The sequence below is a fragment of the Lissotriton vulgaris genome, chromosome 12, assembly GCF_964263255.1.
Source record: "Lissotriton vulgaris chromosome 12, aLisVul1.2, whole genome shotgun sequence".
NCBI lineage: Eukaryota > Metazoa > Chordata > Amphibia > Caudata > Salamandridae > Lissotriton > Lissotriton vulgaris.
Window position 1 is genome coordinate 803126511 of NC_141700.1, and position 18499 is coordinate 803145009.

Genomic DNA, 18499 nt, shown 5'->3' on the forward strand with positions numbered 1-18499 from the left:
CGTCATGATTAATGATCATTTTGGTTTTTCAGCGCAGGACGGGAAAACGCCTAGCAGCCATGTGGTTAAAGCAGGTGAACTGCACATCAGTGTTTCACAAAAATGATGCCAGTGCAACGGAATACACAACAATTAATATAGCCAATGCAAGAAGAATGATCCCAAAGGAGACTATAACATTATTAACAGCAAGTGTGGTCTCGCGCAGGCAGGAAGGATGTAGGAAATAAACTATTTTCCATTTTTCCACAGCTTTAACAGTTACAAAGAACTCTCAGCTGATTACTGGATCATTATCAGAGAGGATGTGCAGGAGACACTAATGTGTTCACAAATGTTTGTGTGTCCACTAACATTTTAATCCCCATTACCAGCACAAAACGGAGCACGAGGAACAAGATAATGGAAGGCATTTGTTAGGGATAATATGGTCATGATAAGAAGCCAGATATAGAATTCATGCCAGACTACATTCACCACCCTCCTCACTAGTTGTGATTATTTGTCAGGGTGGATACTAGAAGGCCTGTATAGAAAAGATTAGATTTCTCAATATGACCAGGCCTATGAAGACTAATAGGGCTGATGCAGAGCCAGTCACACACTGTTCGCCTCACAAGTGACTTATCCACCCTTTGTATTCATTTCAAACAGCCTACGGATACAAGAGTGTGCTATTGGACTACCTTTAAATACATATAGCACAGTTTTTTAAATATTTTACGTGTGTTCTACATTAGGTGAGCAGAAAACTCAACCACAATGTGTAAAAAATGGGTTAGGCACCGAATAACAGTGGGGTTGGGCACTGCAAACTAGGGTGCAGAGAATGAACCAGGACAATACAGACAAGCGCACATTCAAACACATGCGGAGATGCAATCATCAACTGATCCACACCCTCAGATGTGCTGCTCTGGCAGACAGCATCAATACAATCACCAACAGAAGCAAAGAAATCTTCACCAGTGTGAAAGATTACACCTCAGTAGTAGCTGTCTCCTACTCAATTACCCTTCGCAGGATCTCTGCTAAAATCTCTCTCAATTCATCAGCAACAAAATCACTGCCATTTACAGCAGCTTCACCCCGTAACCGATATATGTCGACAAGCGCCTCTCGATCTTATCCAAAGAACCATTGTTAACCACATGGCCTGTCATCACACCAGGAGAAATTGCAGCCATCATGGTCCATTCACTCAGGGACCCCCTCTGTGCCCTGCCCACCACGCCTACTGCAGAGGACTGCAACCCATCAGTGGCATGATCACACCCATTCTGAATGCTTCTCACACCCTTCCCAGATGCCTGAAAACATGCAACTTCCCTCCCATTGCTGAAGAAACCTTGAGCAGACCCTTCAACGCTCGCCAAATACAGACCGATCTCCCTATCATTCTCAGACGTTCTTGAGAAACTCAAGGGACACCTCACCAAATACTGCTTTTACCACCAACTCCTCGACACCACTCAGTCTGGTTTCAGACCCAACCACTGCACAGAAACTGCCTTGATCGTTGCCTCTGATAACATCTGTATCATTCTGGACAGAGGAAACAATGTGGCCCTCATCCTCCTGGACCTCCTAGCAGCTTTTGACGGTCTCCCATCCTCATCCAATTACCCTCGTTAACGCAAACACAATCCCTCTAGCCAACATCATCCGCTCTCATGGCATCAATGCCTTTTCTTAAGCTGACAACATGCAACATTTCCTCCCTCACAGACAAGACGTCCAGTACTCGGCTCAACCTCAATTTCAATTCCTACATGACTAAAATCATCCACTTCTTAACAGATGGTCTAAAGATGAACATCAACAAGACTGAAATCAAGATCTTCGGGAAGAATACTTCACATTGGGACTCCACAAGGGGCCAACAGAGCTTGAACCGACACCCATCCTCACCACGAAGCTCAGGATTGTCATAGACATCAAACTCGACACGACTACCCAAGGCGATGCAGTCCCCACCTCTTGCTTCCATACCCTGAAGATGCTGAAGATTTACAAATGGCTCACAATCCGCACCCAGAATACCATCACCCACTCTCTGGCCACAAGCAAGCTGAACTACGGGAACACCTTTTATACCGGGATCAACAAAAAATCCTGGCCAACAGACCATTCAGAACTCAGCTATCAGTATCACTCTCAGCCTCCTACACCGCACTCACATTATACACTTTAAGGAGCTCCAATGGCTCCTCATACACAAACAAGCACAACTCAAACTCTTCACCCACACATTCAAGGAACTACTTAACAGCAGTCCAGCATCCCTCAACAATCACATTTGCTTTCGCAAACCTTCCAGACACATCTTCTTGTCTCAACTCCTACTTGTACACATCCCAGGCAGCGGATAACCAGAGCCGGTGGTCGAGCCTTCTCCTACATCGCTCCGGGACGTGAAACGACATGCCACTAAACAAGAGCCTCTTCCTCACTTCTTGAATTCAGCAAGAAGCTGAAGACCTGGCTTTTCGAGTAGTCCCACTAGACACTAAGTTTGGTGAGGCTCAACCCTGCTCAGCACAGTATACCCCCAATGGATGATAGCACGTGCCACAAATCTGCAGAACATAAGAGGATGTAGCCTTGCAGCTAGAGCGGTCGACCTCAGACCTTGGGAACAAGGTTCGAGTCTCGGCAATGACGCTCAACATGCTGTGATTCTGGGCAAATCAGTTAATCTCCCCGTGCCCAACAAAAAATTAATGTCTACATCTATAACGAAACTGGTGCTCATGTAAAGTGCTCTGATACCCGATGTCTCGAGCCTTGTTCGCGCTATATAAAACTCTAAAAAAAATTAAAAATTAAAAAAATTACAGTAGTATCCAAAGACCACAAGTTTGAAACCTAGTGGGAGAAACTAGACGTTTTACCCTTACAAAATGACAGTTTGCTAATAATGACATGTTATCTGCAGTGCTATGGAACAGAAACTACTTGATTAGTTATCATTATGCATGTAAAAAATGTATGAATAACTAACAGAGGCAGCAAAAAAGTCCTAGTGGGGGTGAAGGAATAAAAACAGACAAGGCAAGAGCACAGATTTGGAGAGCAGGCAAAAAGACATAAAAACAAGGCTCTGCTGTTTGGAAGCAGAAAGGGCACAAATACTGGGAACAACAGACTTAGAAAACAGGGAAATAAAGGGAATGAGTGGGCCAACTGAAATGCAACGGAAGAGACAAGAAGCAAGTAGAAAAGGTTCATGTTATGTTATTGCAATGTATATAGCGCACTTATACCCTGTAGGTGTCTTGGCGCTTTCCACTTCAACATACTATGCCAAGGAAGCTAGGTTCTAAAGAGCCACGTCTTGCGTTGTTTTCTAAATTCAAGGAGGGTGGGAATCATGTAACAGGAGGGAGTTCCACTGCTTGAGGGTATCATAGCTGAAACTACTACCCCAGTTTGTGTTTTTGATTCCAACAATGGTCATCAAACTGGCGTTAATCGCAGGGGTCTATTTGGAGAATACCAGCTGAAAATATTATAGAGAAATGTTGGACCATCTCTATGCAGTGCCTTGTGGGCAATGCAGAGTGCCTTGAATTTGACACGCTGGCAGACAGGAAGCCAATGCCGGTCTGGGATACCTGTCCTAATAGAATGATATTTAGGAATATCTAGGACTAATCTAGCGGCGGCGTTTTGTACCGCCTGCAGCCTCTTAAGTAGTCTGTCTTGGAGGTTGAAATACAGACCATGGCAACCGTCTTTCTGGTGTTTTTTGGAATGAATGGAAGGATTTTTCTCAAGGTGTCGGTGGTGAGATACGAAGAGGAGACAACCTTGGAAACCTGAGACTTACATTTTCATCTATAATAACACCAAGATTCTCGGCTTTAATTACTGGTATAAAAGGAGGACCCAGGGTGACTGGCTACCAAGCCAGAGACCAAGGTGGGAAGAGGTTACCAAACAGTACCACTTCAGTTTTGCTTGAATTCACCTTCAAGCAGTGCTTACTCATCCACCTGCTCAGTGCGATCATACAATCATGTAATTTGAGGGAGTGGTTAACATCCTTATCCACTGTCCAAATTACCAGCTGGGTATCGTCAGCATAGGAGGTGTGAATTAAATTATAACTTCTGGCCAGCTGGGTCTGGCTCAACGAGGAGCCCTGAAGAAAACCCCACAGGGCAGGACAAAGGGCGATGACTTAAACTTGCCTAGAAATACCATTTGGGATCTGCCTGATAACAACGATGTTAAAAGAGAGAGGACATTTCCTCCTATCCCTATGGTTTTCAAACGTTGGACCAATAGAACATGGTCCACTGTATAGAACGCTGCAGATAGGTCCAGCAGATTGAGAGCTGCCGACCCTCCGCCATCCAATGTATTGAGTATTTCTTCCGTATTTTTTAATCAGGGCTGTCTCGGTGCTATGATTTACTCTGAAACAGAACTGTCTACGGTCTAAAAGGTGATTATCTAAGATGAAAGTGTAGAGTTCAACATTTATTATTTTCTCTTTGATTTTTGCTGGAAGAGGGAGTTTCGCGATAGGATGATAATTAGCAGGATCATTTGTGTTTAGGTTAGGCTTTTTAAGAAGCAGCAAGATACAGGCCGGTTTCCAATTAGTAGGAAATAGACCTTGTGAGAACATCCAATTGAAAATTCTAGACATACGAGTGCTGATGTGTTGGCTTAAATTTTGTACGATCCTAGGGGGGGGGGGGGGGATCCTCTGGGGATCCTGATTTGGCAACAGAGAGATGTGCGACTATTCGAATTAGAGATGTTGGGGGTGAATTCTAAAAATGACGACTTGTTAGCAGATTCCTGCTCTTTAAGATTAGTGTTGACCTTAGAGGTGTCGAACAGGTCATAGATTTGATCAACCTTATTTTTAAATGTTTGAGCGGGCGCATTGCAAGAATCTTGGTTGTGATTAGAAGAGTTATCATTTGTGGCCATAGTCAAGTTCTTTATGGTCTGAAACAGTTCTTTACTAGAATTTCCAGCATTTTCTATTTGTAGTGTATAGTATTGACTCTTCTCAGCAATAAGCTTTTTCATATACTCTGCAAACATGGTTTCATACAGGTATTTTTCGTGTGGTTCGTAATTTTTGCGCCAATTTCTTTTTTGCTTCCTACAGGCTTCTTTTTCAACTCTCATGGCCTCAGAAAACCAAGGAGCTGATGATGTCGTTCCATTTTTATTAACCATGGTAGTAGGAGCTAGTTTTGCAAAGTTAGACTCAAGCCATGTGGTGTACTTTATAGCTGAGGAATCTGCTTCTATTTCAAGGTTCGGTTGGCTTTGAACTAGCTGGTGTGCCAGTAATGTCGGATCAATTTTATGCCATGGCCTACTGGATATCTTGAAGTTCGATGCAATTGCAGTGTCAGATCGAGGCAACTTATATCTAAATAATATTGCATAATGATCAGACCAAGCTAAAGGAAGAGTGGAGGGATTAGAAATGGCGGGATTGTTGGTGAAAAGACCATCGAGAGTGTGCCCGGCTGAATGTTTTGGGTCGTGTATAAGCTGTCTAAGTCCTAATTCTGATGTCATTTCAAGGAGATCCTGTGTGTCTTTATCTGCTGTTACCTCTAGGTGAAAATTCACATCCCCGAAAATGGTGAAGAAATTGGATTGGAGATCTAGCTCTAGTAGTGAGTGGAAGTTAAGACAAAAAGTTATTTTTTAGGCGTGGTGGGCAACAGATCAATAATCCTTTGACTGTCTCTTGTTTCAAGGGTGTGATTTTAAGAAGGAAAGTCTCACATTCTAAAGAGGGAATTATTGAGCAGTGTGTGTTTAATTCACTCCTGAGGATTAAAGCAAGTCCCCTGCCTCTTTTTAGTTGTCTATGTATCTAAAAACTTTGTATAATTGAGGAACCGCGATGTTAAAGTCAGGGTCAGTTGCATCGCCACCCCATATTTCCGTCACAAACAGTGCATCAAGTTTGGTATCAAGAATAAAGTCTGCTATTTCGTATTTGTGTTTTATTAGTGATCTAACATTTATGAGGGCTAGCTGGAGTTCACTGTGTATCACGCAGGACTCCGGAGGCTCTCTGCTGTTGTTTTGCATTTATTTGGGGCCCTAGGAATTTTTATATCACAACCTGAGCATTGTGGATGTTCTAAACTTACGAGGTCTTCACTTGAAAATTTATTGAATGACTGGCGTCTAGAAGGGCATAACACGCACAAACTCTCCCCGGTATAGTGGAGTTGAGTATTGTCTCCAGAAACACGCCCAGGATTTCTGGAGCTGGGCCCGGTCCAGGCCTTCGCGCTGAGCATCAGCTCCAGCCTCAACCTAAATAGGTGCCACTGGGAGCTGGACCGCTAACCTAGAGCGGACGTTAGAATCCAGAAGTAGTGCAGAGTAGTAAGTCTTCCCTCTGCAGCAATCAGCATGAAGCCGCGGTGGACCGGGGAAGCCAAAAGGTAAGGGTTAAAGTGAAAGAGCAAGGGTGCAAACTACGCAAAGAACAATAAAGTATAAAAGAAGTTAAAGTAGTTAAAAATGTACCGCGTTGAACAAGATAGGGATGTGTAGGCTTAGATAGTCTTAGGGTTTGTTTGTGGCCTTTAACACTACGAGTGCTGCAGCTTTTCCCGCTGTGCGCTGAAAATTTTAAAAACCCACTTTACATGACACAGCCAGCTCGTCATGCGCGCAACGCAGGTAGTGCCCATGACGAGCTGGCTTTGTCATGAGCACTAAAGGGGTTAAGAAAGCAGCTATCTCTGCAGTATGGGACAGCGCTGCAACCGCTCCAGCCTCCAGCTAGATAGGTGCCCCTGGGAGCTGATGAGCCCAGATGAAGTACAAATTTTGAACACATTAAACAAAAAGAGGTGGGGTATCTTGACAGCAAATAAGCATATCACACTTTATAAACAGAAATGCTTGAATTAGTGTTGAGTTAAGCAACAAAAGAATGGTGCAACAGGGTAGAACCAATGTAAAATAAAGTGATCAAAGTCAGACAGAAATGGGTATTTACACAAATCTCTCTTAAGCCATAGGAACATTTTATTTTGTTCTTGTGATGTAGTCATCTCAAAATGCAAACTGAAAAGCACAAAAAAAAACCAATGTTTTTTATATCTGTTCTTCCTATCTGATGCAATTTAACTTCAACAGTTTCAAATGTTTACCACAAAGATGTATAACTGGACCCAAGTAAAGCATTCTGTCTTGGAGCGCCTAACCCCCTTCTAGAAGAGATGAAGAAACCTATACTGGCGACCCAAAAACACACAACTTTAGCTCAGTTTGAGAGAATGCCCTAGACAAAAGAAATGAGCAAACACTTTGCTCCTCTATAGTGTTTCAGCCCATGTTTTGACATACAATGGCACTAGTCCCAAAAGTAGTCAATAAATGGAACAGATTCTGCTATTCTAATTATGTCTTTGACAAATCTGGCATCACCTTTTAGAATGGAAAAAAAAGAGATTGAACTAACACTTTCTTCTTTAGTGACCTGCATTTGTCTGTACATGGTACTGTAAGAAAATAGGATTGCCATGACTTTTTTTTTACAGTTTGGGAGATAGTGAAATGTAAGAAAGGAGCCAGTGGTCTGTAAAATATTGTACTTCCTTTACTAGTAGGTAAATGCTGCTGCTCTTGAGCAAATTTTAGGCTATGCATATATTTTACAACATGGTTAGTGTGCATCAGACATCACTGTGGGCCGTTAAACAACCTAATGGGACATTCACTTTCTCAGAACAGTTTTTACTTTGTTTTTCATAAAGGCAGATCTATAGATATTTCTTTTAGCAGTCAAGCATCTGTACCACTGCATCAAGGTACGTAGACATTTTCATTAAAAAAACAATTGCTTTAAGCTAATAACTGTCATTTTAATACAGTTAATACTAGAATGTATAAGAAAATCCTTCACCTTCTCAACTTAAAAGTTAACTGAACAAACACAGGGAGAGTAGAACGCTTAATACATGCTGCCTATTGGCTTTCAAAATACATGCCTCTTCCACTAGCACAGCAATCAGCAGTGCTGGTAAAAGCACAGAAGATAGCCATGGGATGGATAAAATACATAAAGGCATCACAAACTACCCAAAATTTGTAAATGGTATCCTCATTTAGAATAAAACGTAAGCGCAAAATTATCATTATTTTCTTTACTAATGTTACAAAGAATGGTTTTCAAAAAGTAACAAAATATTATTATTCACAGAGAAAGTTTCCTATATCTTGCCCAGATGCTTCCATAGATCGACAAAATGCTAACTGGCTCCTGTCACTAGCAAAGTCCACCATAACCCGGCTCTTGAAAACATCCCTCAACTTAATCTGTTTTACCGCAAAAACTGCATCTTGCCTGTGTTCGAACAGGATCAAAGCCCTGCCACGTAAACTATCATGTAACATCTTTGCCACTGCACCATACTTACGTAGGACTACAAGCATATCTTTCCAGAGAAGGCTAGCAGGAATGCCATCTATCCACATGCAGTTTGTCGGTTCGCTCTCTGCAAAATCTACCACAACATTGAAACCCCCAAAAAAATCTCGATCTAGTGCTTTTGCCGCATTAATGAGACTGAGGATATCACTGAACTCTACCATAGCAAAACAGCAAGTTGCATTTTGTGGACTTTCTTTAACATCAATGTCCAAAATGTTCTCAAAGAGGGCACAGACAGTGTCCAGCTTCTCTGGGGCAATGGTCTTTGGCAAATTATCAATTAAGAGCATCCTTGATGATAGAGGATGAAATTGAATCATTGCATTGTCCCACATGGTTACAGAGTTATTGTCTCGAGCTTTTGCATCAGTCCAACGGGAGATGTTTCGCCGCTCCTTTTTTTGCAAGTCCTGTTGGTTTTCTTGATCTTTTTCTGTCCAGAGAGAGACTGTAAGCCTTTTGTTAAACAATGTTTTGGGAGCGCTAAAAAGTGCACTTTGTTGCTCAAACGGTCGGCTAAAGAACACAACTGCATATCTTATTGAGGATACTGTAAAGATCTCCACAGAGCTCACAAGTCCATATATCACAAACATTTGATAAATACGATCTTTGATACACTTATCATCATTTACCAGCTCACTAACGTCGATCTTAATACCAAACCTTCTGGAAGGGGAGTTTTCCTCAGTATGCAACTTTCCTGGTGATGCTGTATCGTGAGTAGATTTATATGGGGACTTTGATGATCTTGAGGAACGTTTTCCCTTCAAACCTGGAGATGAACTCCTCGAACGGGACGATTGAGAAGACCGACTACTTTCTCTACTTCTGGATCTGGAATCCGATGATCGAGAGGGTTTTCTCCGATAAGAACTGCTTCTACGACTGGATGAATGGGATCTGAGAGGGTGGCTCCCAGAAGATGAATCTGATGATGTACTGTCACTTTCCTGAGGAGACCGACTTCGAGATGATGAGGATTTTGATGACGATCTGCTCCTTCTGGAGAATGAGCGGCTCCTAGACTTGGTTGAGTGTGAGCTTTTGCTGACCCTCTTGACAGGGGATCGCCTCCTAGAGCTTGACGAATAAGCTGAATGGATCTCTTTCTTTGTGGTAGTTTCACTTCTAGACATTGATGAATCTAGCCATTTAACTGACTTCTTTTTGGGGCTAGGACTTCTAGAATGAGAACGAGATGAATGCGTTTCCCGACTAGTCCTTTTTCGGGAAGAGTAATTTCCAGAACAGGATAAATGTGTTGACCGGCTGGACGTTTTCAATGGGGACGGTCTCATGTGAGGCAAATGTGAAGACTGTCTGCTGTCCTCATTTGAGGAGGGTAAATATGGTGATTGTCTGTTGGTCCTCCTCTGAGAGGAAGTGTTTGAAATGGGTGACTGGCTGCTGCGACAGCTCCTCGAAGATGACGAACTTGTTGACTGGCTGTCACTGCTCTCAGAGGATGTTGATGAGCTTGAGGACTGTCCTCTTTCACTCCTCTTGAGGGGGAAAGAAGAGGGCCTTGAGGAATGGTGGCTAGCACCTAATGGTGATTTGCTCCTACTCCTTAACTTCTGCGGATGATCCCTAGTTGGGGTCAGAGCTTTCACCCCACCTTTATTATGTCCACTATTAGTATCCATTCTCAGCTCTTCCCATCTCTGCTGTGTAAATCGTCCGGGGACAGTTCTGGGAACACACTGTGGCTTATCAACACCTAGGCGGGTTGCAATTTGACCACGGACATCAATGGAGTCTACTGGAATTGTACTTACACCAGTTCTATAGCCATCCCCTTTAGCAGAGTTGGCCTGAGGAGTCACCATGTTCTTCTGCGTGATGTGGGAGGCTTCTTTACGTTCAGAAAAAGCAGTTTGTGAACCAAGTGGCGCATAGGTTCTATTGTGCACACCTAACTTATTTGTGGGACCATAATTTGGCCTACTAGCCCCTAAGTGCAAGAGGGCCGCATGTTGGCTCCGTGCAGCACTTAAGTTCACTGGTGTAGTACTAGGCCTTACTTCAGTTTTAAGGTTGTCCCCTTTAATCCAGGTCTTCTGAGCAGTGGCAACAGGCTTCTGTGCGACACTGGCGCCTTGTTGATATCCAGATTGGCGCACTTTTGAGCCAAGACCCTCATGTGCGGGATTGTGGTCCCCTGGCACAGTTGTGGGACTATACTGTGACTTACGAGTATCCAAGAGGGTCCCATGTTGACTTCGGCCAACACTGGCGTCAACTGGAGCAGTACTTGTCCTGACCTGTGGCCTCTGGTCCTCCCCTTTGATACTGGTCTTCTGAGCAGTCGCCACGGGCTGCTGCGTCACCGGGGCAACTTTTTGAGACCCTGGAGTGGGCGCTTTTGGGCCTGGCGCCCCCTGCCCTCCGCTTGAAACGAAAGCGCACAGCACGTGAGCCGGTATCAGTGAAGTGCGGGTGCTCTTCTGTGCAGGGGCCCCGCGCCTGCTGCTGGAGAGGCTCACGACCTCAGGCAGCTGCCAAGCATTACTTGTGGCCCCTGAGCCGGTGGGGTCCCCACTCTGCGCAGGCCTGGGGCTCCCTTGGTCAATGTTGAGCCCCCCAGGGGGCCCCTGCTCGGTTCCTCTGATGGAAGTGGGTTGCATCTCCTGCCCTGCCACGGGGTGTCCCGTCTCGTGCACACGGGATCGCCAGCTTGCCCCCGCAGCCCCCCCACGACCGACTGCGGGGCCCAGGGCGGCCGCCAGGCTCCAGGAGGGTACCGCTGGGGCGAAGGCACCGCGCCCCATGCAGGAGCTGGTGAGGGCACCCCCGCCGCCTCTGTCCCTGGTTGTGTGCTCGCCCATGTCTCCTCAGAACCGGAGAGGGCCACATCCGCCACCGCCGCCGAGCCTGGATATGGCAGGCGCGCATGCGCACCGCCGACCAGGAGTGTGAGGGAGAGGAGGACGCACGCGCAGCCGAGCGCGAGCGCGAGCGTACGAGCGCGCGCCTCAAGTTGATGTCTCGGAACAGCCATCGACTGGATTGTGTCACATAACCTGCAGAAACATGTAAACCGCGCGGCCTATGTTAGTTCAGAATGTTATACTAAAATCAGATTGTATTATTTGAGATCACACAGTATGTGCCTAGTTTGATTATAATTTACAGCTTAAATGTCTATAAAAATGCCCGAAAACTATACATTTACAGCAGTATGAAACAAAAATGATGAAAAGTGGAAAGTGCCAATTTCCGAAGAGGACAACTAAGCCCGCCGTTCGTTCGAATGAATGGCGCCATGCTAAAATGGCCGCCGCGCTCGCCAAGACAAGGTCCGATTTCTATAGTTGCTAAGACGGGGCAGCTTGAGAGGCGCGTGTGGGAGCCATCTTGGAATGGAATTCTTTTGCTGAATTACGTTAAATTTGCAGACCCTACTTCTCCTTCTTTTAATCCTATTGCAAAAAATTAACCGCCAAAACTTCTGATGTATTCCACTAGAAAAGTACTTTTGGTATTTTACATTGTTTAGCATTACAAGAGAGACTAGATTTCGAACATAAACGAGGGATAGGCAGTTGATATAGAGATAGGACAACAATTTGAGCGGAGCCATGGTAACGCAACGGCTTCTATGGCGGCGCTCATGACTCTGATAAGGTGCTCACTAGTTATCTTCCCTGCACCCAGGGTTGCTTACCTTACAGTAACAAATGATTAAGTGGCCATAGAAAGATTCCAACCAGCAACATATAGGTTGCTCTCAGGGGACCAGACTAGGAACATCAACCACATACCTATGTTCCTAGCTCATAAATGGCAACATTTTAGAAGAGAAAAGTGCTTGATTTAAAAAAGAAATAAACGGGAGAATGCATGTCTTCCACTTGACTTCCATTAAGGCAGAGGTCTTCAAACTTTTTGATGCCGAGACCCCCTTGTAAAACCTTTGTAGGCGTAAGGACCCCCTTCCGACAAAAGATTCTAGAAACTGGTACTCCTCATCATAAACAACTATCGACAACCATAAATGCGCCTATTAGACCTCATCACATCCATCCATCCATCATTCATCCTTCCACACATCCATCCATCCTTCATCCATCCACCCTTTCATCCTTCCATCCATACATCCATCCTTTACCTATCCACCCGTCCATCCACACACCCACCTTTTCACACATCCATCCATCATTCACCCATGCAACCTTTTATCCATCCATACATCCATCATCCATCCACCCTTTCATCCTTCCATCCATACATCCATCCTTTACCTATCCACCCGTCCATCCATCCATCATTCTTCCACCCACCTTTTCACACATCCATCCATCATTCATCCATGCAACCTTTTATCCATCCACCCATACATCCATCCTTCATCCATCCACCCTTTCATTCTTCCATCCATACATCCATCCTTCATCCATCCACCCTTTCATTATTCCATCCATATATCCATCCACCCTTTCATCCATACATCCATCCTTCATCCACCCACCCTTTCATCCATCCATCCACCCACCCATCCATCATTCATCCCCCACCTTTTCACACATCCATCGATCCATCATTCATCCATGCAACCTTTTATCCATCCATCCATCCATCATCCATCCACCTTTTCATCCTTCCATCCATACATCCATCCTTTACCTATCCACCCTTCCATCCATCCACCCATCATTCTTCCACCCACCTTTTCACACATCCATCCATCATTCATCCATGCAACCTTTGATCCATCCATCCTTCATCCATCCAACCTTTCATTAATCCATCCACCCTTTCATTATTCCATCCATATATCCATCCACCCTTTCATCTATACATCCATCCTTCATCCACCCACCCTTTCATCCATCCATCCACCCACCCATCCATCATTCATCCCCTACCTTTTCACACATCCATCCATGCATCCATCATTCATCCATGCAACCTTTTATCCATCCATACATCCATCCCTCATCCATCTACCCTTTCATCCTTCCATCCACCCTTTCATCCATCCATCCTCCATCCACCCACCTTTTCACACATCCATCCATCCTTCATCCATCCATCCACCCTTTCATCTTTACATCCATCCACTCATCATTCATCCACCCACCTTTTCACACATCCGTCCACCCTTTCATCCTTCCATCCGTCCATCCATACAGCCATCCACACTTTCATCCATCCATCCATCATCCGCCAACCCTTTCATCCATCCATCCACCCATCACTCATTCACCCACCTTGTCTGTGCCTCTCTCATGGGGGGTCAGTATCTCTCTGCTTCGTCTTCCTCTCTCACTCATGGGAGGGCATCTCTGTGCCTCCCTGCTTAGGGGGGGGGGGGGGGAGGGGGGTGGCAGCCGACTGTGAAAACATCTCACCATGAAGAACAGACTCTCAGCCACATTTCTCCTGCACAGGCGCCAGGTATGAGGGCTCGTGGGACTTGAACCAATGATATGATTGTAATGTCCTTCTGCTGTCCTTCTGCTGTTTACTGTGTATTTGTAAAGCGCTCTGATACCTACGGGTTAAACTAGCGCTATATAAAACGTTAAAAGTAAAAATAAACCCATAGCTAAGTCCATTGAACTCAAAGGGCTACAGCCTCTCCCCCCCCCCCACCCCCACCCCCCCCCAGCTTGTGTATGTCAGCCTGGCTGAAACAGCTTGGACACACACAAAGGCACACCAGAGTACTATCACAGGTCTTTAAAAGACCTTTACTTGTTAACGAGGCTTTGATGTTTTTCACACCTCGGTGTGAATTAGGCGGCCTCCGCCTTGAGCACCCTCGATCAGCCGGACGCCAGGAACTGCACTCTGGCAGAATCTGCGATCCCCTTCCCAGGACTCCACGACCCCCCTGGGGGTCGCGCCCCACAGATTGAAGACCTCTGCATTAAGGCCTGAATCGGGTTCATTGCATGTATGGGACTTGGAAATGTGTTGCTCAGACCTGCCAAATACCACGCATCATGCGTTAGACTAATATATTTTAGTGTGGTGGTCCGCATCACCGCACTGAAATGCACTGTCACGTGTTATAGCGCCTCAGCAAGCCAGAGCGCTGCTAAATGCACCATAACTTAAGCTGGAGTGCCGTACCTGCAGGCTTGGGGGCTGGCTCAGGCTGCTCACAGGCATTTGTAGCTGCTCTTGTAGCAAAGTAACAACATATCATTAGAGGATTCTTTCCCCAAGACACTCTGCGACTGACGGCAGAAGTCAGTGCGTCCAATGGCCCGTACTGACACAGTCAGTGAATGTGAGCCTGTTAATAGGCGGCCGGGTGAACCTCCTGCAGCCCTGCCAAGTATCACGCTTCACGTGTGACACTAACGCATTTCAGTGTGGTGATCCTCATCACCGCACTGAAATGCATTGTCACGCATTTTAGCGCCTCCTCAGCTGCCACGTGGAGCGCTGCTATAATGCACATATGATGGACTGAGGTGCCTCTCAGCGCCATGCGCACTGATCCCGGTAGGCAGACGCTAAAGAGGCTGGCTAAATCTGCTTGCAGCTCTACAAGTACTGCTAAAATGTAATTGTGTCCAAGTTAGGCATACACTAGGGGGTGACTCACATGGCGCCGAACTTAGACTAACCTCACTACAGTCAGTGCACCATGGTAGACTCTGACTGACACTGAGACACAATAGCTACCTTGAGTCAGGGTCCGTCCTGCTGCCGCCGCGATTTTCAAAGTTCAATGGCGCAGCGCCTGACCTCGCCGCTCTCACTGCAGTGGGGTGCGGGTTCGGGGATGAGGTGGTGGATTTCGGCCGTCAATGGCTCATGAATCCAATCTGGAATTGTATCCCACCTGCACCATTCGGCCACAGACAGGGCCAGAGCGGCTGACTCACAAGTCAGCATCATCGAGGCTGCAGCGCCGGGGGCCAGTTCCAGTGAGAGTGGGTGCAGCATGATTAATCGCACAGCGGCAGTCGTCATATCTAAGACAACCAGGACCTTCACCCAGCACCGGGCCTTGCCACCCCGAGCCGGACTCAGCTGCCCAGTGAGGATCATGATTTTTCAGTAAGTGCCTGGGACAGCAGGAAATCTATTAACTGTAATTATAAATTGCATCTTAAAAACACTTCTTCATGTGCGCTCACATTTCTAGTGCTTTCCGAGGCTTATTTCCTCCCTCAGCCCTGCCCCAGAAATTCTTGCTGTCACCTGGCAACACTAGAACTCCTGAACACTGTTTTGAGTCCGGGAGAGGCTGAGCAGGTCGTGTTTAGGGCAGGCACGCCTCTCATACACGCCTAGCAGGGAACTACAAATCCAATTAAAGTAATTGTTTAACAGAAACAAACCATGCAGGCTTGAAGCATCTCTAATTCACATAAAACGGTTACCATTAATGCACAAAACATAAATATGCATCTCAAAGACCAGTTTTTCATTCAGAGGTCCTCAGCAGTCGTGATTGGGGCAGACTGACTTTGATACTGTGCAGCAGGTGAGAGAGTTTGCAGCCAGCTGAACAGACAGAGATATTCCTCTCAAGGACTTCGGCAAATGCACTATTTTTTTATTTTTCCCAGCCTAGATGCGGCACCGGCACGGTAGTGTTGTAACTTTACTGGAGAAAAGGTAACGGTGATTTTGCACAGAGGGGTTAAATATCCCTGTTGAAACCTATTGGCTGTACCAAATGTTGCATTGCATATTCCCAAAATTACGATCAGTTTTCAAGGGCACTAGTTTCGATTTCTGTCATTTGCAGCAGTTTTAACATTTTTTTAGTTTCTTGTTGCTGAAAGGGGTGTCATTTCTTATAATTTTATGTTTCCCTTGTCTTTATTACTTGATTTTGTTCGAGAGAAAGTGTCACTCATTGTGGTTGAAATATCACTCATAATTACACTGAAATTGTAAAAATGTCACACATAGCCATCTGAAACCTTGGCAGCTATGCTCCTGCCTCCCTCTGCATGACCCGAACGAGCAGCAATTCATGTTTGTTGGCTTCTGGCAATGCAGCCGAGCAGCAGGCAACTAGCCACTCCACTGTAAATCAAATGAATAATCCCGGACCCGACCCATTACCCCAGCGAAGGCCACCAGCTGAGAGTGACTGAACAGGCGTATTGGTGCCACCATTCGGAATAACTCCAGTTTCAGTACCTCACATAAGCAGCACACCACAGTCCAGGCTGTGCATCTGAGCTGACCTGAATGCTGACTGCTGCGGCCTGCGGGAGAATCTGAGTGGTACTGATTGCCCCCAGTTTACTGAATTGCCACACAGGCTTGCCACCCTTGCAGCAAAGAGTAAATGGAGTGCTGTATCTCTGCCTTTGTTTAGATTTGAATAAAATATGCTTTATAATAAATAGTGCACTGCGCGCTGATTAGTATAATTTCCCCTGATGCCATTCCTCCGACAGTCACAAACAATAACTTAAGATGTATGATGGAAAAAAGACTTGGGCTCCCCACGCAGTCTGAAAATAATCACACTGTATATGCGGCAGGTAACTGTAGGGTATCATTTATTGGCAGGGCAGGCTCCTTTAAATGTACACCTGCCTCAGCCTGACTGGCTCTAGCACCAATGCTTGCATCAGTCAGCCCGACTACTCAGACACTCTTCTGTGAGGCTTGCCCAATGCTGGTCAGTGCTGCCTGCAGCGGCACTGGAGTCCACGAGTTAGCTATCCTGTTCACTCTAAATAAATCCATCAAAATGCCATACAAATGATGTAAAGTTCGCTTGTACGGGTTCATGTGCAGTTTATTCCAGATTGTGACCATAGTGGTTGCATATGGCTGTTATTTTATATTTCATATCGGTATCCTGACACAGGTTTAGAGAACATCGTATTCTTTCCCTATATCATCTCCCCTTCAATTCATATGAACGAGCCTTATAAGGACATAACTCCAAATAAAGACAGAGTGCCTTATAGGGACTGAACGCCTTATAAGGACTGACACCTTTTAAGGACTAAACCTTTCACCTAGTTCATGACAAGGTTGGGTTCTGCCCGATCGATATTGCTAGGACGTCATCCTTAGCACATATGAATAATTTATGAGTACACTCTCCAGCTGTCAGGTCAAATGTACTCAAAAACTTGGCAGATGCCAATCTGTCTATGCGTTCATCTGCCCTGGGTATTGGATGGGCATCTCTCCTAGTGACAGCATTGAGACCTCTGTAATCCATGCAAAACCTCCTCTCTCTCTTACCATCTTGGGTGTGAGATTTAGGCACCAGGACTACTGGACTGGCCCAAGGGCTCTCTGAGGGCTCAATGACTCCCAATTCCAACATCTTTTGGACCTCTGTCCTGATACAGTCCCTGACATGATCAGGTTGCCTGTAAATCTTACTTTTAACAGGCAGACTGTCCCCAGTGTCCACTTCATGAGTGCACCAGGTAGCGTGACTTGGAGTCAGTGAAAACATATGTCTGTATGACAGCAGAACTTGTCTGCAGTCCCTCTGCAGCTGATCAGTAAGGCTGCCTGCCAAGGCTACACCATCAACTGATCCATCATCAGGGTTCTGAAAAAGCAGGTCTGGGAGAGGGTCACTCTCTTCCTCCTGTCCTCCATTAGTAGCCATGAGCAAGCCCATGTCAGCCCTGTCAACATATGGTTTTAGTCTGTTGACATGAAGCACCCTGTGGGGGCTCCTTGGAGTTCCAAGATCAACCAAAGAGGTTACCTCTCCCTTCTGTTCAACAATAGTGTGGGGTCCACGCCACTTGTCTTGGAGAGCTGCTGGGGCCACTGGCTCCAACACCGACACTTTCTGCCCTGGCTAGTAAACAGTCAGCACAACCTTTTGGTCATGCCAGGCTTTTTGTAATTCCTGACTGGCCTCAAGGTTTTTGGATGCCTTTTTCATGTATTCAGCCATCCTGGAGCGGAGACCAAGTACGTAGTCAACAATGTCTTGTTTGGGAACTTTGAGAGGTAACTCTCATCCTTCCTTAACCAAAGGGGTTCTCTTACAGGATGCCCAAACAAAAGTTCAAAAGGGCTGTAGCCAACCCCTTTTTGTGGGACCTCTCTATAAGCAAATAAAAGGCAGGGCAGTAGGATATCCCA

At 45.6% G+C, this 18499-nt stretch overlaps 1 protein-coding gene across 1 annotated transcript; it reads right to left on the minus strand.

Annotated features, from left to right (window-relative positions):
• Positions 1-7011: 7011 nt before the first annotated feature.
• On the minus strand, positions 7012-11349 carry LOC147678788 (uncharacterized). The gene has a single exon (XM_086946241.1). The coding sequence runs from the start codon at positions 11272-11274 to the stop codon at positions 8203-8205; it is 3072 nt and encodes a 1023-aa protein (XP_086802367.1). The 5' UTR covers positions 11275-11349; the 3' UTR covers positions 7012-8202.
• Between the last annotated feature and the right edge of the window lie 7150 nt (positions 11350-18499).